The sequence below is a fragment of the Drosophila innubila genome, chromosome X (assembly GCF_004354385.1).
Source record: "Drosophila innubila isolate TH190305 chromosome X, UK_Dinn_1.0, whole genome shotgun sequence".
Classification (NCBI taxonomy): Eukaryota; Metazoa; Arthropoda; class Insecta; order Diptera; family Drosophilidae; genus Drosophila; species Drosophila innubila.
Window position 1 is genome coordinate 17660903 of NC_047626.1, and position 26839 is coordinate 17687741.

Sequence of the window (26839 nt, forward strand, 5' to 3'; positions counted from 1 at the left end):
ATTAAAACTTATTAGCATTAAAAATAGTGATGTTTTGTTGTTGATTATTCTAATAATAATAGTAAATACTATAAATATAATTAAAGTTCAGACACCAACAAATTTATTTTATAGCATTGTTCCATTCATTAATGTTTCAATGCATATTTCGTATGACATTTTTAAATTTTAAAATGAATTTAACTAATAATTAAATTTTCAAGTTTTGTCTTGTAAATATTCTGTAGAATTCTAAAATGGAATTGAAAATTCGCTTTCTGAAGATATTTCGAGTATTCCGTATAGTCTCCTCGTCCAACTGATACTGCCTACAAACGTACTGAGCTACCCTCGTATGTTCTGTGTCCGAGTCATTGCACGCTCATCTCTCTTAGCCCGGCCAACAGTCCAACAATCCAGCTGTCCAAGTGTCCAAATGTACACTTGTCCGTATGCCAGATCACGTGCTATGTCTCTGTCCAAGGTCCACGACAAACTTGAGCCTCCTCATCCACATGATACACACGGACTGTGGCATCTGCCGTGCACAGAATTTGTATGCGTGTCACAGTGTCCGAGGACATTCATTAATTATATTAATATTACTATGGTTAATATAAACTTATGTCCAATTGTAATCGAAAGATGCGTAACCTTTTTTTTATTCTTTTAGATATAAATTGAAATTTTAAACAATATAAACATGTAATCTTTTCTGGTTCAACAAAGTCTATAAGTCTATTTAATGCACGTTTAGTCATGTACAATATGTTGTCCCACTGTGCCTGGGCAACTGCATGCAGTTAAATGTATAATGCTAGTGCTAAAGCTGAACTGAACTGAACTGAATCTTAGTGAACCAATCTGAGCATCTTGACGAGGCACTGCATGCGTTGCAATCTTGTATTTCTTTTTTTTTTTATTTGTTGAGCCGCAACCTGATCTCAATTGAAACCCATCAGGGTCATCAAGTGGCAAGTGGCAAGTGACGAAGTGAAGCAGCTTTACATATATACATACATACATACCATATAGTTGGGTATATGTACATTTGTATAAATAAGCAATGTGTTGGGTTCCTTTTGTCTGCAGTTGGTGTCGCTGTTGTCGCCTTTTTGTCCTTTTTATTGCCCGCCTGTCAATATCCGGCAGCACATTGCTTGGCTTGAGCGACAAATTCGTAGGATTCAGTGTTTGCACGGTTTCGGTTTGCCTTTTTCACAATTCGCTCTTTGATTCCATTTCCCGTGCGACACATAAGTAATGCAGCTCGAGATGGAGATGGAGACGGAGATGGAGATGGAGCTGAAGTTGTCGTTGAAAATGTTACTGGACGGGGTTTTGGCCAGTCAGTAAAGCCGTTGTTTGCATGTTACAACTTTAAGGATATGTGCCCATAAACAACAGGATGTAAAATGGCAGCTCCAAGTGCCTAAGGGAGCTGTGAAGCAGTGAGACGTATACCTCAGCCCCCATCTCCCAATCTCCTCTTCGTCTACTCTCTATCCATTTTATTCCCCCGACTGGTTGTTACTCACATTTGTTGCCCAGTCTCCCGCTATCGTAACCCGGAATGTAGTAAATACGGAGCCTCCACAGGATCCCCGACAAGTGTGAGGCTGAGAATGTGAATGCGAATGAGAGGAAGAGGAGTAGGAGGAGAAGTTGTCGCTAACGTAACCGTAACGGTTGCCCTTGGCTACGCACGATTTGAATTAAATTGCACTCGACGCATTTACCTGCAGTGGATAGGGCAAAGGACATTCACAGCAGTAGCCTTTGCCCCTCGCCCCTTGCCATGTGCCCCTTCTCGACGGTCTACCGATTCAATTAATTCAAGGGGGCACCTTGGAACCACCTGCTGCCACTTGTACACAAATAATAAAGTTAAGTTCAGATTTAGTTGGCAAAGTCATGAGCACAAATTTATTATGTTGCCAAATTGGCTTTTCCATATCATAACAGGGATATATGAATAAAAAAGAAAGCCATTCCACATCACCCTCCCGCCACAAATTGCTATTGTGGGTTGCTCGGCTGACATGAGATTTTTGCAAATTGTTAAGCAAATTCCCTTCTCTACAGGGACTGCTCTGTCATTTGCCAGCAAAGTAAAAGAAATCAAAAGAGCGAGAGAGAGAGAAAGAGTGAAAGGGGCAGTGAGTGAGAGGGGGAGGGCAATAGGAAGCTAGAAAGATAGAACCGTCAGCCACAGCTCGACAGGAAACAAACAGCACACACAGAGAAATTTAATTTAAAATGTGTAGTACACACAACCATGCTTATAAGTAACAGGAACACTAGATGAAGCACCTGAGCAACACTCAAAGCATTCCTCAAGGCTGTTACAGCCCCTCGGAGGAAGAGCAGGGGAAGAGGGTGGCAGAATGGGTGCAATTGCAACTGAATAAAAGCAAGAGCATATCAACTGCAGCATACAGTGGTCGCCAGGCCAACTGTTTTTAGCCACATTTACAGTATACAATTTCCACACACACACACACACATGTATGTAGGAACATGTGAATTGAAGCCACAAATACAATTTGCAATAGCTTCATCAGTCCAGACCTAATTACTAAAGTAATCTACAGATCTGAGCTGGAATTTCAAAGTTGCAGCCATAAAACGATTGAAATTCTGTGAAATGGAACATAAGAATTTTTGAATACGATTGCAAGGAAGACTGCACTACATCCTGACTGACTGACTGATTGACTGGCGGAGTGACTGTTTGATTGGCAATAAACGTAACATACCAAACAGTAAGAGGCAGTAAGCTAAAAATGTCCATTCAGTAACCTTTCGAAAATTCCACCCACATGGAATGCAAAATCTTTTGAATGAAACTTTCATTTTGATTCATTTTCAGAAAATAAAAATTTCCTTTTGAAAGATTCAAGCTGCTTACGTTAACCGCATTTACTCGAGGGATTTTCACACAGATTTGTACCCTTTAAATAATGCAAAAATTGTTTACAGTGTAATTGCCTCCCCAGTAAGCAGTAGTTTTAAAAGAAAAATCAATGAATTCCCAGGCGTATATTTATCCATTAGCTAAATTAGTCCGCATTTGCATGTGCTAGCATAGAAATTAATTTAGACCAGAACAGCCGAAAAACCATACATTAAATTTGGATTGTATAGTATGTATAAATGATTCAGATCATTTTTTTAATTTTAAAAAGAGTTTTTAGATTTTTAATAAGTATAAATTTTCAACTTAACAGTTGTTTTAACAATAGTATTGTGAAACAATTTGATACATTTCCAACGGATCCTGCAGTCAGTAGTTAATAGGTTATTATAGACCTTGTACATAACCTGTAATTCGCGAATTAATAATGCTCGATTGAGTTATTATAAATTGTCTTCAGCGGTTTTATTTTAAAAACCATTTTAGAACATCATCTTTTTTTTCTTAAGATACTCCTGCTATTAATTATATCAAGTAAATGCACTCTTAATTTCATTTATATAATCAGGTTAGGTGAATAAAACAAATGTCTTTACTTAATCACTATTTCAATCATTTGATTGAATTATTTTAAATTGTTTTTAGTGGTTTTCTTTAAAAAACATATTAAAATATCATCTATTTTTCTAAAGATACTCCTGTTATTAATTATATTAAGTACATGCACTCTTAATTTCATTTATATAATCAGGTTAGGTGAATAAAACAAATGTCTTTACTTAATCACTATTTCAATCATTTGATTGAATTATTTTAAATTGTTTTAGTGGTTTTCTTTAAAAACATATTAAAATATCATCTATTTTTCTAAAGATACTCCTGTTATTAATTATATTAAGTACATGCACTCTTAATTTCATTTATATAATCAGGTTAGGTGAATAAAACAAATGTCTTTACTTAATCACTATTTCAATCATTTGATTGAATTATTTTAAATTGTTTTTAGTGGTTTTCTTTAAAAAACATATTAAAATATCATCTATTTTTCTAAAGATACTCCTGTTATTAATTATATTAAGTACATGCATTCTTAATTTCATTTATATAATCAGGTTAGGTGAATAAAACAAATGTCTTTACTTAATCACTATTTCAATCATTTGATTGAATTATTTTAAATTGTTTTTAGTGGTTTTCTTTTAAAAACATATTAAAATATCATCATTTTTTTCTAAAGATACTCCTGTTATTAATTATATTAAGCACATGCATTTATAATTAATTAATTATTTCATTTATATACTCAGGTTAGGTAAATAAAACAAATATCTTTACTTAATCATTATTTTCTGGAGATGGCTGTTGTGTGGCAATCGAAGCATCCGGCTGAGATGTCGACTGCGATTCAGTTTCCAAAAGAGACGGGGATTGGGAGGGGCGATAGGTGCGTTCCTCGGTGATCTCAATGTCCTGCACCGACATGCTCTTCACTAGCGTCGTGTTTGGAAGAAAGGAGTATTTGCCCAATCTCTCGCCCCGCTCGCTGGCGATGGTCTCGGTGCGAAGGGGCGTGGCACCGGCAGCTGTGATCACGCAGAGATCGATGTTGGAGCCGGAGCCAAGATCGTTGAAGACACCAGCGCTGATGGCTTCTCGTACCAACTGTTTGCCCTGTTCCAGATCGATGTTCGGATTCCAGCCATTCTCCAGAACAGCCATGGCGGCCAGAGTGCCCGATCCCATGGCGGCATAAGGTATCTTATCGATGGAGCCATGTGGATGGATGCAGTTAATGTGCGGCCCATACTTGTCGACACCGCCCATGACCAGGGCGGCACTAATGTGGCCCTGGTAGCGGAAGAGCGTGTGACGGAGCAGCATGCAGGCACAGATCACCGGCACCTGTCTACCAGTATTGAGCTCATGCAGATCCATCTCGGCGGAGGTCATCAGAGTAATGTGCTCCGTATCCGCAGCGGTGCCGGCGCCACAGCAACTGTCGAAGGCAACAAATGTGACGAGATCGAGATCGAGGCTCAACAACTTACTAAATGTGATCCTGCAGGCGATGGATCTTCGAGCAGTTCTTGTCGGAGACAATGGGTCCCTCGGTGGCACGCGTGTCAGCGCCCAGGATGACGCCGTCCTTGAAGATAATACCCACAATGGAGGTGCCCGTGCGGACGGCCAACGGAGGCTTATAGCCCTTGACCAGCAGTTCACCATTGCTGCAGGCAGAAATAAGGTTAATTACTCGGTGTATACAATATACTAAGGACATTCGAAGGCATCACCGTTTGCTATTGATGAAGTTGAATCCATTGCCAAAGTCAAGCGGAACAAAACTGTCACTTCGAGACTCGGACAGCATCTTGGTTAAGGATCAGGATGAGGAAGAGGATAAAAGGATTTGTGTTACACTGAGGATTTTATTCGCAATTCTAAACCAAAATTTTTAATTTTCTAAATAGTTTATATATAATTGTGTTTTGTTGCGTAGTGTTTGATCTTTGAATCGAAATTAAATCGTATTGTAAGAATCAAAGAATCCAAAGCCTACTAAAACTAATTAAAGAGCTGCATCCAATAATTGTATCCTTGCTCAACTGTTGACAAGCCATGACAAACATACAGTGGCAAAGAGGCAGAGGGAGAGAGAAGTTGCGTGTAATGCAAGAGGGAGTTGGCAATATGCAAGACATTGCATTGGCATCCTAATTCCAATTGGAATACCTAACAGTTTGACAGAGCCTAATTGGTAAGTGTGTGCATTGCTCTTTCCACCTGTCTGTTTTGTGTGTACAAGTGTGTGTGTGTGTGTGTGTGCGCAATGTTCAAAGTTTGCCCATTTGACAAATTCGTCGTTTATCCTGCCGCTTGACATGACATTCGTAAAGGCATCTCTGACTAAAAAATATTCGTAAGTAAGTGTATTCTAATTAATACTTACTAAACTGATCACTGATCGCTGATAAAAGTATTAAAATAATATATAAACGGTAGATGCAAATTTTTAAGTGAAGACTGTACCATTCGATCGGTATATAACTCGATCTGATCGAACAGTCGTAGCAAAGTTTCCATATCAGCTGTATATATTGGTGCTGCTTTTGTCACTAGCGCGAACTGCCGTCCGCAGTGACATGTCTGTCAGGAATTTAAAGTAATAACTCAAAGTAATAAATCAAAGTAATAACTATTCGATTCTCTGACTCAAATCTGATTTTATTTTAGAAAATCTCTCGACTGTACAGAAGCTACAGTCAATGGAATGAAAGTGATATCAGCAAAAATATTCATAATAATTTTGGGTTTTCGAAATGTCACTTATAAATTGCATAAATCACTGTGGACGACAGTCCATGCTAGTGACGAAACTATCACTAAGGGAGCGAAGGCGACTAGCAACAATAATAATAATTATTAATTATTAAAAATATAATAAATAATCAATAATTTTATGTATTAAATTCAGGGACCGTTACAGTTTTAATTTTTAAATTGAATATTATGAAATACAAATTATATGCTGATTTTTATAAAAAAAGTTGAAAAATAAACATTATTTGTAATTTTTATCGTACAAATTTGAAATAAAAATGAATACAAACTTTTTTTATAAAAACTATTTTTAATTTTTAATTTTTTTTATAAACATTATATTCTTGATTAGCATCAATAGCCAAGTCGAAAATGTAATACAGCGCTCTGCTAAGGCGTCAAGTGAGCATAATATTTTTGAATTTTTAGCAGTCCGTCTCCGTCCATCTAGTTTTAAATAATATTTTTAACCTTGATGCAGGACTTATTATGCTTTTTTGAAATTAAGCTGAATACGACGAGAAAAACGCCAAATTGGCATCACTGTCGGCAATGTTGATAGGTCAGCCCGCATGTGGGTTGAATGCAGAATGTGTTGGCTGCTTTCTTGGTAAATCAATGAAATACTTGAGCCTAAAGAGCAGCGAGAACAACAACAACTGGTGACATGTCGAACGCGGTAATTAGCATTAATTAGAGCCCGGTTTTACTTTAATCAACACTTGGATGGGCGATAGACAAGTTCCACCTGCCACCTGCCACCTGCCACCTGCCACCTCTGAAACCTACTATGCAAATCACACGCACTTTGATTTGCAATAGGGGATGAAAATGGGATCGGGGTGTTGCTTGGTATGGGGTATGGATAAGAACTGGACATGCGGCAGAAGTGACTGGTTCTCGAAGTTGCGACTTGCAAATCATGGAGCCAACTTTTATACAACTTAATTGCGAGGGGAGTAATGGTGTGCGGGCAGAGGAAGGATAGCTGAGAGCTGAGAGCCGAGAGCCGAGTCTTCAGATACCGGTCAACAACTTGCAGGAAAGCAAGTCGCCAGTTGCCAGTTGTCCGTTGCCAGTTGCCAGCTGCCAGCGAACTTCAAGTTGCAAGTTTACTTAAACAATTTTGCGCTGCATTTGGCCAAAAGTTTTGGCAAGCAACAACAGCGGCAACAACAATGACAACAGTAACAACACCAACAACAAAGCCAAATCCAAATCCAAATCCGAATGCAAATGCAACTTTCTTTGAGCAATTTAGATTTTTGCTTTTGGCATTCGAGAAGCTTCCCAGCCAGTTGTGCCACTTGCGCCTAAAAGGGATTCGACCCAGGAACTGGAGACCCGGGCGGGACGAGACGGCCAACTGACATTTCAATTAAATCGCCGACAACTTACTTAGCACCGCTACAACTTTTATCTCAATATCGAAGAACTTTTATCTCTTTTGATAACACTGTCTAACAACATTGAAGTTTGTTTTTTTCTGCTTTGGGCCGTTAATGGGTTTCGATTTGTTACCTTTATATATGCATTTAAAATTTATCTTGAACTTTTTTCTAATCCAATTCAAATCTTTTACATCTTTTACTCGTTTTTTTAATTAATTAATCACGGATAAAAGCAGTTGGCATAAAATTGTGTTGGACAGTGTAAATAATACAGAATCAATGAATATAAATTTTAAAAGTTTATTCATTATTCTACTCAACTATTTTGGCATTGGAACTTTTTGCCTTTTCGCATAATTATGGTGCTATTCATTCCAGATTTCCAGTGTCATAGTTCTGTATTTTTTATTCTTTGGTTATTTAAATCGCTTTGGATGGATTGCACATGGCGAGAGAGAGATCTGAGTTTAGGCTTTAAACACAATCTTCGATGCAATCTTAATGGAAATTGTGAAGATTGCCCTGGTACCCAGCACCAGCACCAAGAGTAGAAGCAGAAGCAACGATACAAACTCCATGACTGCACATCTTCATTCACAGTAGGAGAGGATCTATTCTATCTGTTAATAAATCATTTGGACGCCAACGCGTCATTAATGCCGCTTAAGCTGCTGTCGGAAATTTGGAAGTTTATTAGCTTGGCTGCCAGTCTAGACGCGGCTGGTCCTTCCTCCATGCTGACTACATCCCTTCCCTCGACGTGTTTTTTGGTTTAATGTCCGCAACGGTCCCAGATTACTCGTAGTCATTTGTGTGGATTGTCGGTCGGTGGGTGGAAGTGAAAATTGGATGAGAATGGGTCGTGTCTCCACTCGGAGAAGCAAGTCGACAAATTTGAGTCAATGGCTTGGAATCGCGATATCCCCCGCCGTCAAACAAAGCTTATGCCACCCCCCTAAGGTCCGATGATTTATGCAGTCAAAGCAACAACAACAACAACTGACACTGCAATTTGGCCGCATAATTAAATTAGTTATTGCTGAGCTTTTCTTTTGTATGCCCTATACTGCAGGATCTATGGATAAAAGTAACATTGTTATATCCTGTATAGCGGAGTCGAATTACTTTTGAATTAACTTTACTAGCTCACTTACTCGGGCAGGACTCTATAGAGGGAAATATAAGAGCTCTTTTATTCAGAGAAAAAGCAGCTACTAAAAATTAATACAGTCAAAATTGTTTTAAACATATTACATTTAAAAATATAAAGCATATTAAAATTAAATATAAAACATTTTGATTTAACTTAAAACATACTTAAATGTTAAACTTAATGTGAATATAAAGGGTGTTCCATTTAAAAATTGGAATTTAATTTTGTAAAAAAAAAAAACGGCTCGAAATTTTTTAAAGGTTGAATATTTATTGAAAATGTTGGTTCATGTCATTTATATATGAAATTGGCAATAGCCCATTTGATCCACCCAATTTTTGAGAACATTTTCAATTGTTTCGGCACGAATCTCGTTCTTCAAAATATCGAGCCGTTTTTTTACTATAGCAAAATTAAGTTCCAATTTTTAAATGGACCACCCTGTGGTAAAACCAAAGTGAAATCTATTAAAAAGAAAAAACTTATTGTAACAATTTTCAATATCTAGATAACCAATTTCTGTCTTTAGTACTCACGCTGATTAAAATGTAATATCATATACTACAAAAAAACAAAAAAAAAAAACTATTTCTAAATAGTTTTTAAATTTTATTAGTTGTTTAATCAGTTTACAATTTCAAAGCACTTATTTCGGGCGTATGGCTTTTAAATTGAAAGCTGATTTTCAAGATTGAATTACCCTTTGCCATAAACGAAAAGTTGTTTGTTTTAGATCGGGCCACAATATTCCGAATAACGTGCTACATATTCTTCTAGTATAAATATATAGAGATTGGGTGTGTGTGTGTTTTTGTGAGCAACATGTGCAAAACAATTAAAGCAGAATTCAGTTTCGGTTAGAGGATGCACGTCAAATGGCTCCAGAGTCACGGATGCTGGCAAAGGCGGTTTCGGAACTGCGGTCGGGGAGTCGAGGCAGTCGTGGCAGTCGTGGAACAGTCACCGCCAACGCCAACGTCATGGCCATGGCCATAACCATAGTCGTAGTCGTTGTCGTAGTCGTGGTAAACTAGAAAAATACTCAGTAAATGCATAACGAGAAAGAACAATAAGCAAATCGTTAAGATTCACAAACTTTGTACTTCACAACTGCTGCAGATTCACACACACACACACACACACACATATTAACAAAAACACACACACAATCACACATACACAAAGACAAACGGATGCGGAGTAGCTTGGCCATAAGTTTAGTGTTCATTGTTGACGCTCTGAGAGCCTCCATTGCCATTTCACATGCCCTGCCATACTCATTCAGGCATGCACACACACACACACACACACACACACACACACACACACACACACACACACACACACACACACACACCATACGATCCTTTGGCTGCAGCAGGTGTGAAATGCACCTAGCGCACAGTGGTGTAATATAAAACATATTCACATGCAAAAAGAAAGACAATCAGAGGTATTCTAAAAATCCCTAACAGCGCCAAGACCACCTAAAAGCAACTATTGGGGTTCCTGAAAACAAGCAAGCATTGCTTTCAAATGTCTACAAAAAATTTGAGAGATTTCCCAAAATCAAATAATTTTTTTAATTAAACTAAATTAATTTTTAAATTGAATAAAAATGCATAAAATTCATTTTTGACTTCGAAAATATGTTCGAAATTAGTAAATCTCTGACATTTGAGGTACACCGACATTTGAAACGGTTGTTTTCAAAAGCAATTCTCTTTAAAAAATTCTAGAGATTTCTGAAACAAATATTCACATGTGTGTTTACTCCAGGCTTTGACATTTTTTTTCTTTGTTTGAGAAAAACTTGAGAAATTTCTTGTCTTTAACTTAGTCAACCTGTTGTAATTTGTAAGGTATCGATGACACTTCATTACGCTTGGATTAATTGGAAAGACGGTATTCAACGTCAATCTCTGATAGATTAATTGTCTTAAGCATAAAAGCCAATATGGAATTCTACTTACTACATAATGTTGTATGTGTGATATAAGACACAATAGTACAATATTATATACAGTTAAATTTGTCAAATTAATTGAATTGTCGGCCCACTGTGCAGAAATATGGCGACGTTCGAATGCAATGGCCGCACAGTTGCTTTCATAACATAACAGTGTATAACAGTTTGTGTAATGTATATATGTGTGGTCTGTACATATGTATGTACGAATGTAAGGGTTTGTGTGAGTGTGAGTGTGAGAGTGAGTGTGAGTAGGAGTATATGCAACAGCCGTGTTGCATGGTGTATAACGGTGCCCGTAGCTAGCTGAAGCTTATGACTTAATAAATACTTCGCAGTGTGCGCAATGTGGCTGGAAATTTAATAACGAAAGCAAACGGCACGGAGAAACAGAGCACGAAAAATGAAGAACAAGAGCAAAAACATACATTTGATTTACTCTTACTAGTCTGCATGCCACATTCCAGGATAAATAACCGGTATTTTAATACGTATTTGGTATTTTTAGCACTCAACTTTTGATTGAAGTACATTTCACATATGACTGTTGTAATAAAGTGATATAAAACCAATTAATACCACATGCTTTCTATCTAAGTACCTTAGTATAACCTTCTCATGACCTTTAATTCCTTTCTCCATTTTTTTTTTATCTCTTTCTCTCTCTCCTTAAGACTTGAAAGATGATTTCATGTGCTACATGTGATAAACTAAGAATTTAATTATATTATTTTACATACAAGCTGGTTAAAGATGAGGCTTTGTAGAATCTTAATAATTTTGATAATGTTTATACTTAGTTTAAAAATTCTTGATTAATGTTTGTCAGAGTTCCCTAAAGGAAAAGAAAAAAATATGAATTTATTTGTGAAAAAAGAGAAAAGGAGACTCAAGGTCACATGCAGGTTCTTAAGATGAAAGATATTAATGAAACGAAAATAAAGTAAAGAAAGAAAGAGAAACTCAAAAAAGGAAAAAGAGGGAGGAAGTAAAAATATATTCGTCTTTATTATGACATAAAATTCATCGATTAGAAGGAAGCAAGCCAAAATAACGTTATTGTAATAATTGTTGTTGTCTTTATTATTTTAGCTTTTTTCTCATATTTTTTTTCTTAATATTTTTTGCTGTGTTAATATTTTGGGCAAGGAGGAGGAAACTGTCTCTTAAGCATGCTGTGGTGTAAATTGTGCGCGATGCTGCTAAATATTTGTTCTATCAAATTCAATTAAAGTTGACATGGGTTCACAGCTAACAAGAAACAGACCCAGACCCAGACCCAGACGCATACCGAGAACCAAGCCAGACCTATGTAGACCCTAACTCAGTAGCATTGGCACAGGTTTAGCCGCTGGCTAAGCTGACATCCCGTTGGGGTGTGAGTCGGATGTGTGTGTTCTTTAGTCGGAAGTCATCGGCTGGTCCAGGAAGAGGATACTGCAGTGCCAATGACCGCCACAACCTGACTGAATTCAATTTGTATACCCCTTACTCGTTGACTACAAGGGTATATTGCATTCCTTGCAAAATACAAATGTAAAAGCCAGAAGGCGATGGGGCAGGAATTTTAATGTGTATATTTTAGTCTGGGTACATTTTTTCTCAATCAAGCGGTTGTCAAAATAGTTATCTACGATGAGTTCTAGGAAGGTCTGCCCAAGAACTCATGGCACTCAGTTCAATTTTATTTCAAATACTAGAAGTTTCTCGTTAAGTCCCATTTAATCACATCAAGATTTGATAATTATCACGGTAGTAAGAGCTGTTTAAAGTTTTCACGTTTGCAAAAAATTATGCAGGAATTTTTTTTTTTAACTCTTGCAACTTAAAATGCTTAGATAAAATGACTGATTAACTGATTTCTACTTTTTGCAATCAGCAGCACATTTTTTACAATAAATAAGATCAAATTTTGGTATCGGTGTTACTAAATATACATTCTTCCAAAAAAATGTAATACTTTCCGTTCCTGATTAATGTTACGGTTACTGATCCATTACAAATACAGGAATAATAACTGATTAAAATTTCCTGCTGAATGCCCCGCATTATGTTTAACGGGTATCTCATAGTCGAGAACTCGACCTTAGTTTTCAGACTTTTTTTTCATTTGCAACGACAAACATACACGACGTGGAATCCGGCCACGACACAGTACGGCCAAAAAGCAAAGCAAACTCAAAGAAAGATTCGTAAAAGATGCTGCAGCCGACCATTAAGGTTGGCCGCCTCAACTGTGGGCGTGGCATGGCGGGGAGCGGCAGGTCGACGGTTCAGCTCGCACTGATACGCACAGCGGGCCTTGTTGTACAAGTTGGTAACGCCCTTGACTCTAGGCCTTTTGACCCTGCACCGAGCATCATCAGCAGGAGCAGGAGCAGCAGCTGGAGCTCGAGAACGAACAGGAGCTGGAGCATCATCAGACGCAGCGTAATAAGACAGCCGGAGAAGAGGAAGGTTCCACCAGCCATGGGTTTTTTGGGGCAGTTGCTGTGCTGTGTTCCCTAAATTAAAACAGGCATACACACACTCATCCTCCCAGAAAGAGAAAGAGAGAGAGAGAGAGAGAGAGAGAGAGAGAGAGAGAGAAGAAGAAAGAAAGAAAGTGAGTAACTGCCACTGCCTCGGGGTCCGGAAGCGCAAACACAGAATTTACAACTGACTGGCGATGCTCCGCTTTTTACCAAGCTGCTGCTGAAGTCCCATTTTGATCTGGCAACAGTTTGGTGACAAGGGGAGATGGGAGAATACGGAAAGAGGAAAGAGCGGAGGCTGGTTGGGATAACAGAAGTGGACACCCGTTCCCACTCATCCCGCTACAAGTCGCTTTTCAACTGAATTCCGTTCCATGGCCGCTGCTCGAGTGTAAATTTGCTCGTTAAATTTGTTGGCACTCTCGACTAATTTGCACTTGCAACGCAACGGACATGGCCAGCAGACGGACATGGACGGGGCGGTGCGGTGCGGAAAGTAGTCTGACGCTGTGAATTGCTGGTTAAGTTTCTGCATTCTTGTGGTAATTGAAAAGACAACTGGCCAGAAGAATATGACCAAGAGCCGAATATGAAACTAGAAAGAAAATAAACAAAGTAAATCCACTTGTCAACATCATTTTCTTAGAAAAGCACTAAACTGATAAAAAAAAATGTTCTTAAATCAAGATTTTGGTCTGAAATCTAAGAATTTTGGTCTAAAAAAACACATCTTGGTTTTAAGAACATTTCAAATAAGACCATGTTCTTATTTTCAGAAAAAATGTTCTTAAAATTAAAATCAAAAATAAAAATTAATTTTTATGTTTATATTTATAATTTTCTTTTTCTTTTAATTTTTCTTTAAAATTTTCTTTTACCTTTTTTTTTTAATTTTTCTCATAATTTTTCTTTGAATTTTTCATTTTCTTTATTTGTACTGTAATTTTTCTCTGCGATGAGATATCTTAAAAAACAACAAAGATGTTCATATTAAACGTTAATTTTCGACCGATCGTTCCTATATATAAGACACCAACAAATATAAAAAAAAAAACTTCATTCATTTTGTTTGCAATAGCGAAACTTATAAAAAGATTTTCAACTTTTTAGATTGAAATCAAAAATTATGAATTTATTTTGATTGTAAAAATTGTGTAATCTGCAATCAATTTAAAGCAAATGACTGCCATCAGTTTTGAATATCTAGTTATTAAAAAAAATTGATTTTAAATTGTAATATAAATCATGGAGAAATGTAATACACTTAGAGATAAGGTTTTAAAGGTATTCAAGAAAATCGCACAATTAATTTTTAAAATTTTTCGTCTTTGAAAAGTACAGACTGTAACATTTTTTTAGAGAATGTTCAAATGTAAAGGTTGAGTTATAGTATTATAAATATATGCAGAACTATTCCTTCACAAAGAGTCATATTTTTCGGTTTATTTATTAATCGGCATAACTCTACTAAGCATACTCGTATGTATGTCAAGTTAAGTAGAATTAAATTCTAAAGTGGTATTTGAATTAGAAAATGTTAATGAATATTTTCCATATTTGCATACATATTTATTTGGTTTCTAAAGTGGAATTCGGAATAAGCTTATGATTGACAAGCATATTGAATCTATCAGATTTTGATTCCTATAAATTTCCAATCAAAGCTGATGCTACCTTGCAATAAGAATGAATGAATGAATAAAATGAAATGAAATGAATAAGATGATGCAAAGGAGACACAAAGCGAACTGAACATGCCACAGAGAGATTGCCGCATTGTGAAACTCATCAGCATTCTGCTGCCCAAACTCATTCGAATTCAGCGCAGTCATCAACTGGATTTGGCCAGGAGCTAGAAGTGTGCCGATAAAATGAATAATTGTGCCACATTATGTTGCATTGTTATTCGTCATCGGCAAATCAGTTGCTAAATTAATCGTATTGAATTCATTGGCGGGCCACGAAGCCATCCATCCGGTGGCTCGGCTCCATTTGCACAGCTGTCTGATTGATGGCTCTGGATATTTTTCGATAAATGCCAAATGAAGCATTGTTCCATAGGCAACAACTTTGAGCTGAATTTGGAGGCAGGGTTTGAGTTACGGTTGGGCGTTTGAGTGAATAGCAATGTGGATGGGAATGGAAATAGGAATGGGAATGGGAATGAGGAGGTTGTCGGTTGCTTGGGGAGCTCAGTGATTACAGCGCACGGTGGCGCCTATTTGGCGGACTAAGTCAACGATCTGGCGGCTTACACCACTATGAACCGCTGGCTTATTATTATGCAGCTCATGAGTCTCGTTAGTGGCAAAGTTATATGAGCATACTATATATCAGCAAGCCGCACAACTTTGCAACATGCGGCTGGCGTTGAGACGGGCTCTGTGAGTTTCAGATGCCACTTGCAAGCGGAAAGTGTTAAGCACAACGAAGTAAATGCTACCAACTTTCGAGATGGTCCATACAACCCCACACAACCCCATTCAATGTTGTCATAGCCCCAACGTCAACTGGCGGAAGTGGCTCCGACTTAACTTAGACCAATTTATCCGTCTCCTTTGCTCCCCAACTTCACACCCCAAACTGCGACTACACTGAAAAAATAAAAGAGCAATTTCTAAAATCAAGAACATTCATCTGAAATATTTTGTTTTTAAAATAAGATTATTTTAAGACCAAACTACTAAAACTAAGATTAATAATCTAAAAAATCTTAAAATCTTAATATAAGAATAAAAATCTTAAATTGTTAGGAAGGTATAAATATGTACTATTTCGTATCGACAAAATAGTTGCCCCGTGGAGCTCTGGTTAGAGAAGCCGCTTCAGTTCTGAAGCAGTAGGCGCCGGTTCGAATCTCACTCGTAATAAATTAAAATAACATTTTTTAAATTACTAAAACCGAATAAAATGTAAATAAATTAAAAAAAAAAAATTATATTTAAAAAATAATTTTTAGTTATTTTATTTTTTAATTTTAATTTTAAGAACATTTATTCATAAAATATGAACTTGGTCTTAATTAAAAAGTTCTTAAAATCAAGATGTGCTCTCTTAATTTAAGAATTTTATGTTCTCAACGCATTTTATAGACCAAAAATCTTAGTTCTGAGACCAAAGTCTTGATTTTAGATCACTTTTTTTTTATTAGTGTACGTCCACGACTGCGACTACGGCAACTAACCGAACTTCCCCGATAGCAGCAAAGCTTTTCCAATTCGCCGCAAATTGTTGGGGCGAAGTCGTTGCTCACGCACCGCCAACACGCTCGGGTTCGGTTTCTGTTTCTGTTTCGGGTTCGGGTCCGGTGGCGTTTGTATGGGGTTTTGTTTTCAACAAATCGACTATGTTTGCAACGCAACTCCCCCCTCTACTTGCTGCCTCCACCACGCCAAAGACGGTTTGTTAGCCCAAGCTAAGAGAAAGCGTAACTACACGTAAAGAAATAGTAGCAAACTAAAAAATAAAAGTATATATATAAATATATGCAAATAAATAAATGTTCCTTGTTATACAAATTTATATCGATTTCATCACTTTATTTAATCTCAGTGTGAAACTTGAACTATTTGAATAATGTCAATTAATTAATTAATTAATGTCATTAAATTTTAAGTCCGATCCCGACAAGATTCGTATCAAAACTCGTGTTCAGATCAGGACTCTTAAATACAAAGACAAATTGTCAAAGAATAAAAACGCAGGGAATAAAAACTCAAAAATTTTCAACTCAAAAAGCGGGGACTAGGAATTCATTTTAGAGCTATGGTTTCTTGGTAAAAACACCTTAGAATTGGCCGTAGTTCACGATTATGGGGTACCATTTTTTTTTCTTCTAAGAAATCGATGCACCCTAATGTACATATTTTCTCTGAATGAACATATATTTTGTTGAATTTAAAATTTAAGAATCTGCAAGAAAGCATTCGTGCAAAAATAAATCTTAGAGTAAATTTTATTAAAACAAATCGTACGATTTATTGTACCCCAAGAAGTATGCTATAAGCATTCAGGCTTGTTTTGGTTTTCACTTTCGGCCAGATTTCTCGGAATTGAATTTCTTTAACCTGTTTTGTTTTAGTTTGTGGAATTAAGTTCTATAAGGTGAAATACTATCATATTTAAATACTTGGCCCAAAAGCAACGTAAAATTTATATTTTATTGAATGCTATAAAGTAAAAAGAACAGTACAGGACTGATTGCATTTTGACTGTAATTTTGCTCAGTGTAGAGCACTTTCAGCTCAGCAGCCAAATAGGCAACTACAGCAACAACAAGAGCAGCAGTTGAACGTAGACTCGACTCGACAACACGATTAGCTTTAATTAGCTCCAAGTGGACAGGCAGGCAGCTCGAACTGGACAAGGACAATGGGCACATTGGCCCAAGGAATTCAAGAGAAAGCCCCTCCCCCAACTCCCAAAAAAAAAAAAAATAATAATAATAAAAAGCATGCCATGATTCAATTATCCAAGTCTCTATTTGAATCAAAGTGAAGAAGTAAAGATTTGGCGGAGCACTTGGGCAACTGGCAACTGCAATGCTCGTGCTTATGAATTATGTGGCAGTTGATGGGACCCAAATGAAGTCCCAGCTGCGAATGGATATCCAAATGACTGATTTGTGGCAAGGGCGCTAACAATTTACGCTCGATGTGGATGCCACAGAAAATGAGGATTGAGTATTCTACTCGTATGGTATGGTATTTTATGGTTTGATATAGTATGGTATTGTATAGTACAGTATGGTATGGCATGGTATGACAGGTGGAGAAAAATCGTTAAGTGTAGCGATGCTGACAGCTGTTTAGTCTGCCACACCACACAGCGGACCGGTCCAACTAACTGTTTAACAACAGCAACATCGTCTGCGGCAGCCAGTGAAATGCATCCCTCGGGTGTAGTTGTTGCCGTGCCGTTGCATCTGTTAAATTGTACCAGAATCATTGCCGGTTAGCTGGGGAGATAGGGATACTGGGAGACCGGGAGACCATGAACCGGGTCCATAGTGTGCACTCAGCTGGCCGAAAGCGCAGCACAGCAATAATTAGCAACAATCGAGGGAGGGATGGGGGTTAGAGAATGCAGGATGTAAGCGAGGCAGGACTGCTCTAGATGGTGGCAAGGTCCGTGACGGGGCATTTTGTGCGCCGAACTTAATTGAAACGAGCGCCAGCTGCAATTATTTTTCATTCTAATTCAAGTTGCTCCTCTGGGGTCAGGCCCCAGGCCCAGACCAGTTGCAACTTGCAACTGCCCACGTTAGGTTTCCATTTCAACTCACGCTTCAGCTGTGGCATTCTCAGGGGCGTGCGAAAGGGAAAATTTGTTCCGATACCCGCTTTTTCGAAATGAGAAAGAAAATATTTAATTGTCTGAAAAAAAAAATTAAAATAAAATAAATAATTATAATAGCCAGACTACCAAAATTAATCAATATTTCTTATAAATTCTACAGATTCTCTGATCCCCAGTTCATACCTTCACAGCGGATAGGGCCGTTGTAGCCTTTTCGTTTAATTTTAAATTATTCTTTAGTGACCTTCCCAAAATGAGATGAAAAGTTTGGTTTTGATTGTGTCTGTATCAAAACGTTGCAAAAGCTTAAATTTGTCGAAAAAAAAAACTCTCTAGTTTAGCGGGAAAATGCTAAAATTTGCTTAAACTGACACCCTTACAATTTCCAACCCCCCCATGCTATAGATATTTTCTATATATCGCTGGAAATGTATTTTTGATTTTTTTGGTATAAAGAATCGGAATTTTTTCCGCAATGTTAAAATTTTTTTTAATAATAATTTTTTTTTATTAATTTTGACATTGTTTTTCACAAAATGGGATACCAGAAATTTGGGGGCATGGAAAATCTTTTGTCACTAGACTTTTACCTCGTAAAGAGGTTTTTTTTTTATTTTCCAACATTACCGAAAAAGCTTTCCGTAAATATGACCGACTAATATGACCCCAAATTGTCTTGTTGCGCCCGTGGGTATTCGCATCCGCATTCGCATCCGCATCCGCGTGCGCTTCTAATTCGTAGCCTCGTGCAGGGTTTTTGCTTGTTGTTGTATTCAATTTCATTTTAGTTGCTGCTCGAATTGAATTTCAATTGGCATAGAATAGTGCAGCAAAAACAAGAACACCAACGCAAATGGAAGGAGCCAAGAAGTAGCAACATACACAAACATACATGGGTAGGTAGGTGCGTGGGGATGCTGGGAATCGGGGAATTCACCACTGCCGCGGTCCAGCAATTTGCTGTCATCCATCCGCCTGCCACTTGCCGCTCCTAACTGGACTGCCGTCATTTAGCCGTTTTGCAGTTATCGGTTACCATTTCAGTGTGCCACTGTGCAGCCTCATGCAATTTTCGCGTTTAATTAGCTGCAACGTCCATTGGCCAGTTTTCAGCAGTTTTTAGTTGGCCATATGCCAAATTCGTGTCTGCAAATGTTGCAAATGTTGCAATATGCAATTTGTGCATCCATGTTGCAGTCCATCAACACCTTTTTATATGTCGCTCCGCAACTGTCCATCAGTCCCACTGTCCCAGCATCCAATTGTCCAATTATACCCACTGCCCGCTTGGCCGCAAAAATTCAATTGCCTCACGCCCTGCTGCACAATGGGTTGGGCAGATGGATGAATATGGGAATGTGAGTGTGAACGTGAATGTGAATGTCGATATGGATGCCGACGCGAATACGAATACGAAAACGAATGCGACTGCGAATACGAATGTGCCAAGGGGCACGCAACATGATTTGCCCCAGACTTGCATATATTGCTACTCGGTGCAACGGGACTCGGTACACTGATAAAAAAAATTTTCGAAAATCAAGGTTTTGGTCTCAAAACTAAAAATTCATAGATTAAAAAAACAAATCTTGGTTTTGTGAACATTTCAAATAAGACCAAGTTCTTATTTTAAGAATAAATATTATTAAAATTAAAATCAAAAAATACTATAATTTAAATTATTTTTTTTAATTTATAATTATTTTATTAATTTTGACTTTTCTACATTTTATTCTTTATTATTAATTTTATAAATGTTATTTTATTTTGTTTAAGATTTTTATTCTTATATTAAGAGCTTAGATTTTTTAGATTATTATTATTCTTAGTATTAGTAATATGATCTTAAAATATTCTTATTTTAAGAATTTTAAGATGAATGTTCTTGATTTTAGAAGTTGGTCTTTTTTTTCAGTGTATCGACTGGGACCCAGTCACCTCGCCAAGCACTGCAACAAATAACAAGAGTGACTTTATGTAAATTTCTAATTGCATTTTTTGACCTCCTCTCCAACTCCCAGAATGCAACCCCAACTCAACTGCCCGCCGTCTCGCCTCTATGTATTAACGTAGGCCAAATGAACGCCTCGTTAAGCTGGGAAACCAAATAGACAACAAGTGACCTTAAAGACCTCAAGCTGTAGTTTTCGCTAACAGCTCTTAAACTTAACTTAACTCTTAAAAAATTTCTAAATACCTTAATCATTGACATCAGCTGTAACAATAATTTACGTATTCTATTAATATGGAATAAAACTAAGGTTCTCGATATGCTTAACAATTCAATTACAATACAACTGTGGTTAAATACAAGTATTATATAATTGTTCTATCATATTAAATGATTTAATTTATTTAACACAATGGAATAAAACTACCATAAAAATTACAGCCGTCTAGCTCTTACCATTTCATTTGTATATGATTTCGACATACCTCACTCAACAGAAATAGAAAACTATTTCAAAAATTTCAGCCTTCTAGCTCTTAGCCTTCTATCTCTACACGTTGATCAGCCGTCAGGAAATAGAGTTTTATATATACGGATAATTCAACTTAATATCTTATCACTAATTTAGACATTCTTCTATCGTATCCACTATAACTGAAAACAAATTTAGTTTATTTTTTTTAGGACATATCTCTCTCTTTCTAAATATTTTGATTATTTTTATTACTACAATATATATTTATTTTTACAAATGTTTTTTCATAATACTCTCAGTCAAGACAATTATCATGTATGTGTTCGCACATAACTTGATCCTAGTTTAGCTTAAAGGACGTATATAAATCGTTTACGAATAATGCTTTAATGTGTTTTCAAAATTGTCGGTGAGTTTTCAATATAACGTTATGATGTACATAGTTATGCTATAAAATTTGACGAGTAAACACATTCGAACGAACCTTTTAGATTATTAGGAACCTTAAAGTTTAAAGTGCAATCAGAGTAAAAGAAACACCATTAAATGTTTATGAATGAGTATGTTTGCCATTTTTCTGAGGATGGCCGACACCACGACAGGTAGCACAACTTTCATCTAAAACTCGTATAGGAAATTGCGAATATCTTCAAAGTCCTTTCACCCATTCTCTGCCAATGGGCCAGTTTGGCAGAAGGCAGAAGGCAGAAGAACAGGTTCCAGTACCACTAACTTCTAGCCACAAGCTGCTTCTCGTTACTTGCCACCCGTTTGCTGCCACCTGCCACCCCTTTGGACGCTGGACGTTGGCCGTTGAACGTTGGACGCTTGAGGCTGCAATTTGGGCAGGACCAGTGCGGAGCAGAATGCAACGCTTTGTGGTTGCAACAAGGACATTCCACTCGAGGGTGACTCCAAGATCTTTACCAAATTGACTTTGATTTGCCGCCTTCGCACTCAACTCCTTGCAATCGCACTGACCAGCAACGGCAACAACAACAACAGCGGCAACAACAAAAACAACAGCATCGCAGGCATTTGGCCGTGTCCTGGATGCAGCCATTTTTTATGCTTCGTTGCACAACAGCTCACACACACACAGGCAAGCACTTACACATATATGTACATACACATACACATACAGACATACGAAGGCACTTGGACTGGGCATTTGTTGCAAGGCCAAGGCACAAACAACTGCTGATGTCCCCACAATCAAAGTGCAACTCCAACCCGGAGTCCAAGCCAAACCGACCAAAGCAACGCAAAGCGATTGAAAGAGCGCAATCTATAAATATCTAAAAATCCCATAAAACTCAAGGACGTGGCAGGTGGCAGGTGGCATTAGTAAAGGGGCCAGAGGCAATGCAACGAGCCGGGCGAGCCAGTAAATGTCATCATTGAATGTGTGCGCCCAACTTTAGAGACTCAAGTGTGTGTGTGTGTGTGTGTGAGTATGGTTAGTAGGGGTGTGACGGTGTCTAGGGGTGGGGCAGAGTATGCCTTATGCCTACCAATTGACATGCGGTTGCAATGCTGTGGTTGCTTTCCAATTGATCAATTCAACAACGAGCCGTGGATTATCAAAACTTCGATGTCAGTCGTCGTCAGTCGCGACACACACACACACACGTCCCTGAGTGTGTGTAGAAGTGAGTGTGTTCGTTTAGACAATATTTGTGGATGATTGCATGCCACTATGGTCCGGATGAAGATTTTTTAGGAATAAATTAATAACTCGAGAACGAATAAAGTTTTTTTGGTCTAGTCTTTTGCATTGGGCCTATGATATAAATACGCAAATGGCCTAGAAAAGTGGGCGTGGTGCCGCCTTTATTTTCGATTCTGCGATATTTAAATTTTTTCTTTTTCAAGCTATCAAGACCAAACTTACAGGTTAGGCGTGTTACTATGCCCGTAACGTGTTGCCGAAATTTCATTCAAATCGGACAACTATATCATATAGAAACAATAGCAATTATCAGTCGAAAAGTAATTTTTTTCTAAAAACGCTATTTTTTTCCAAAATATCTGACCAAACTGATCGTATATAAGTGATATTATGCTCCTCACATTCGGGCTAACATAAATAAAGATCGGAATACTATCATTTATAATGTCATATTGTTCAAATTGTTAAAATCGGTCGTGAACTAAGTTTTTGTATGAAACAAGAAATTTTTATTTTTTGTCGATTGTAAAGTTTTAACATTTATTCAATACGTAAACACAAGTTTTTGTAATTTTAGCCAATGCGCCCATTAAAATAAGCCAAAAAATCATAATTTTGGTCATTTTGTCTCATTTGTTGTCGGCACACTTTAAACGAATACGCATTTTATAGCGTGAGGTTAGCTGAAATAAAGTGAAATTGTGAAAAATGCGCAAAAATGCGCAGCTTGAGCTTAATAGAACAATTTTAGAATTGATCAATCTTCAAAATGCATATAGTCACATTGCTGACAAGTGCTGACAAAATAAGTTATATCTTATTAAAGATAAAATTTAATTAAAAAAAATATTTTTTTCGTGGCTAGTTTTTAAATTACAGATGGCAACGTATAGCATTTTGATTTTAAGCAACACAGATATATAAACACAAAATACAAACCACAATGAATATAATCCATGATAACTTTTGTTAATAAAGCTTTTAAGTACGTGCTGTAAGAGAATTCAAATTAACCTTAAAAATGCGCATATGCGTTTCATGTGCTCTTTGTTCAAATGAACTCTGTTCAACAGCTGATTGCTGAACAGTGTTGAGAAATGTTAAGATTTTAGTTATGCAACATTTGAGCTTGATGTGTTTTGAATACATCGCCATAAAAATATCGGTACTTTGAACATGTTTATAAAATGACTTAATTCCTAAAAAATCTTCATCCGGACCATAGTGCATGCTTGTGCAAACGGCTTTCATGTACGTGAACGGCAAATTTATTTGCACGAGTGCAATGGATGCTTTGCTGCAGTGGAGGATGCTGCAATATTATAGTCATAGTACCCATACAGATCAGAATCCGCAGCAGACGCAGACGCAGACGCAGACCCAGAGTCAGATATGTAGCTGCATTCTATTTAGAAATTTGCCTGTAAATGCTCCTGAGTTGCACTGTCAAAGTTTGCCATTTCCAAATGCTGCTCGCCAGGTCTGACGTGCGCCATAAAAGTCTGTTGCATAAACCAATTTCGCATTTGTTCGCACAAATGCAACTCACTGAATGCCCGACTGCTCGGAATGGGTTCGGTTGACTTCGGTTAGGCATTGACTTATGCCAGCGTTTGCGTTTTGTTTTTTCCGTTTTTTTTTTTTGGTTACAACATTGGGTTTCAGTTTGAATTTGATTTGGGTGGGGATTATGCAAACGTTCGAGGCTGTCAACGCAACTTCTTCGCATTCGCATTCGCATTTGGAATCCGGATTCGAGAACCCAACGCCCACACAAAATCGTCGCTGATAACGTAAACCGCTTTGATTTTTATTTAACTGCACATTTCGCTTAGGGCGTCGCAGCTCCAATTTCATCTCGAACCATCTCTGCTATCTTCAGCGTCTGCACTCTAACAATTTCTGTCCCGATTTCCCATTGACGTTTAATGGCAACTTGTGAAGAATTCTCGATTTCTCTCTACCTCACTCACTCTCTCTCTCTGTCTCTGTCTCTGTTTTTTTTTTTTGCTGGCTCTGCTCGAATGGCTGTGGTTTCACGAATTTTACCAATTTCGCCAGTTTGCAATTTCACAATTTTCGCAACGATTTTCCATTTTTCCATTTCACGTATTTCTTTTATTTATGTATTTATTTATTCGCTCGCTGCTCAGTTGCCGATGAAATTGATAATTTATAAAATTGCTAGCAAATGTCAGAGCAAATGTTGGCCTCCACCTCCACCTCCGACAACAAACCCAGCGAATTGGCCACAACCCCTTCAGACCCCACACCCAATACTAAAACCCATCAATTTGCTTTCAAAGTCGCTACAACAATTTGCAACAAAAGTATATAGTATGCACCTATATTTGCTAGCTATTCAAAGGTATTCACCTATTTAAGCATCCTTAACATATTGTGAAGGCTCTTTTAGTGCGTGCTTCAAATTTTCTCTATGTAAGCGGACCAACCAGTTATTTAGCAATTACACGTATTTGAAACCTGTGAATTAAGTCCAGTTGATAGAACTCAGTAATGGTTGTTCGATTGTCTAGAACGGTAGTCAAGTTTTTATTTTGTTTTATTGCTTCCCACAGCTCTAATAATACGATGATCTGTCATAAGTTTCAGTTTCCTGATTGGTTCTTCAGGTAATCATAACTTTAAGATAGTCTGGTAGTCTGGAAAGTATTTTTTCCTTAGGCAGTTTATCCCAAATTATGATAGTCTCATCATGTATAGAAATTGTATCCTAGCGTGATACCTTAGTAATTGTTATTCGGATGGTCTGATAACAAAGTTAATGGGAAGACTTATAGTTCTCGATATTTTTTGACTTACAAAAGTCGAAAACTTTTCTTGTAGTCAGAAAGTATAGCAAAACAAAGAAATTAAAGTTTGTACAGTGGGTGAAATAAGAATTTTAAAAACCAATAGAAATCCTTACGAAATATTGAGTAATTTATTAGGTTTCAATATCAAAAGACGCTCAAAGAACAGAAGCAAATTCTTTTCTACCGTCTAGACCGATCTTGAAGCGGAATGTCATTTTGATCGTGGATTGACCTTTAAATTCATTCTATATTCAAATTTATGCAAAGGGTCTTCCGTTGTGTTTTCCGAAAACTGTAAACCTCAAGTTCAAATTTAGACTTTTTAAACTTATGATGTAATATTTAGTATAAAACAGCACTTTATTACTATTGAATTTTCAAATCAAGGTTTTTCTTCCCCATTTTTCCTTCTAAAACAAAATTTTTGTAAATAAACGTAATCAACTTAAAAAAAAAAAACAATAGCAAATATTTCAGTTGTAAAGAAAATTGTTAACTCTGTATGAATTGATAGCTTTAATAAATTTAACATAATATGGGAAATAAAGCACAACAATAATAATAATATTATTAAATTTAAACAAATTTGTTGTACCTGTACGTAGCGGTATCTCTGTCGGAACCGAAATAACAAAACTGCAATAGAACCTTTTTACCGAAATAATAGTTTTTGGAACGTACCGGAGCCGAAATTTGTTTCAGTTTGTTTCCCTAGACAAAATTGAACAAAATACAGCCGAATATGTACTTACCTTTTTATGCAGATAGATATGTAACTAAGAAACATTTTCAGAAAGTAAACTCAATAATTACAATTTTTGAGTTTGACAGAGTCGTTTAAATGTTGGTTACTCAGCTAGACTGGAAGTTCTGCCAACTTTGAGCAAGATTACAGCTTTTAAAATTATGCACACTTTGCCTGTTGCATTTACTTAGCACTCTAAGCAGTCCAATATTTTCCCTTTCCATCTTGGCAGCTCTATTTCTGGTTGCTCCACGAATGTGAGGTACTGCCCTACTACTCGTATATACCATAGGGCTGCCCCTACCAGTTGACGTATTTATTTGGCGCTTCGCTGCTTTTATTTTTATTGAAATTTATGATTTCTGACAAAAAATTTATGTTGTTTTGCATTTGGCGTGTTTGTGTTTTTGTGTGTGTGTGTGTGCTAGGGTAGGTGTGTATGTGTGGTTAAAAGCATAAAATAAACCTCAAATGCTCGTAAAATGCCATACGTACAAACCCCAAACGACCCCACGACCCCACGACCCAAACTCTATAATGCCATCGCCTTCACTCAGTAACGCTTCTTGAGCCCTTCCGGTAGTCTAGCCCCCCTTACACACACACACACACACACACACACACACACACTCCTCCCCATCCCGCTGCTGTGTACGTGTGTGCGTGTGTGGCATC

General features: G+C 37.2%; 2 protein-coding genes across 2 annotated transcripts in view; both read right to left on the bottom strand.

The window, feature by feature from the left end:
- Positions 1-4172: 4172 nt before the first annotated feature.
- Positions 4173-5340, bottom strand: LOC117790963 (proteasome subunit beta type-7). The gene is made up of 3 exons (XM_034630586.1): positions 5194-5340; positions 4948-5127; positions 4173-4895 (listed from the first exon to the last, which is right to left on the bottom strand). The coding sequence occupies exons 1-3, from the start codon at positions 5268-5270 to the stop codon at positions 4235-4237; spliced, it is 918 nt and encodes a 305-aa protein (XP_034486477.1). The 5' UTR covers positions 5271-5340; the 3' UTR covers positions 4173-4234.
- An 18717-nt stretch (positions 5341-24057) lies between these two features.
- The window catches only part of LOC117794069 (centrosomal protein of 162 kDa), a 47431-nt gene continuing 44649 nt past the window's right edge, over positions 24058-26839 (bottom strand). Inside the window, exon 8 of the mRNA XM_034634534.1 lies at positions 24058-24072. The gene's annotated coding sequence lies outside the window, so the exon portion shown is untranslated. The remainder of the gene's footprint in view (positions 24073-26839) is intronic.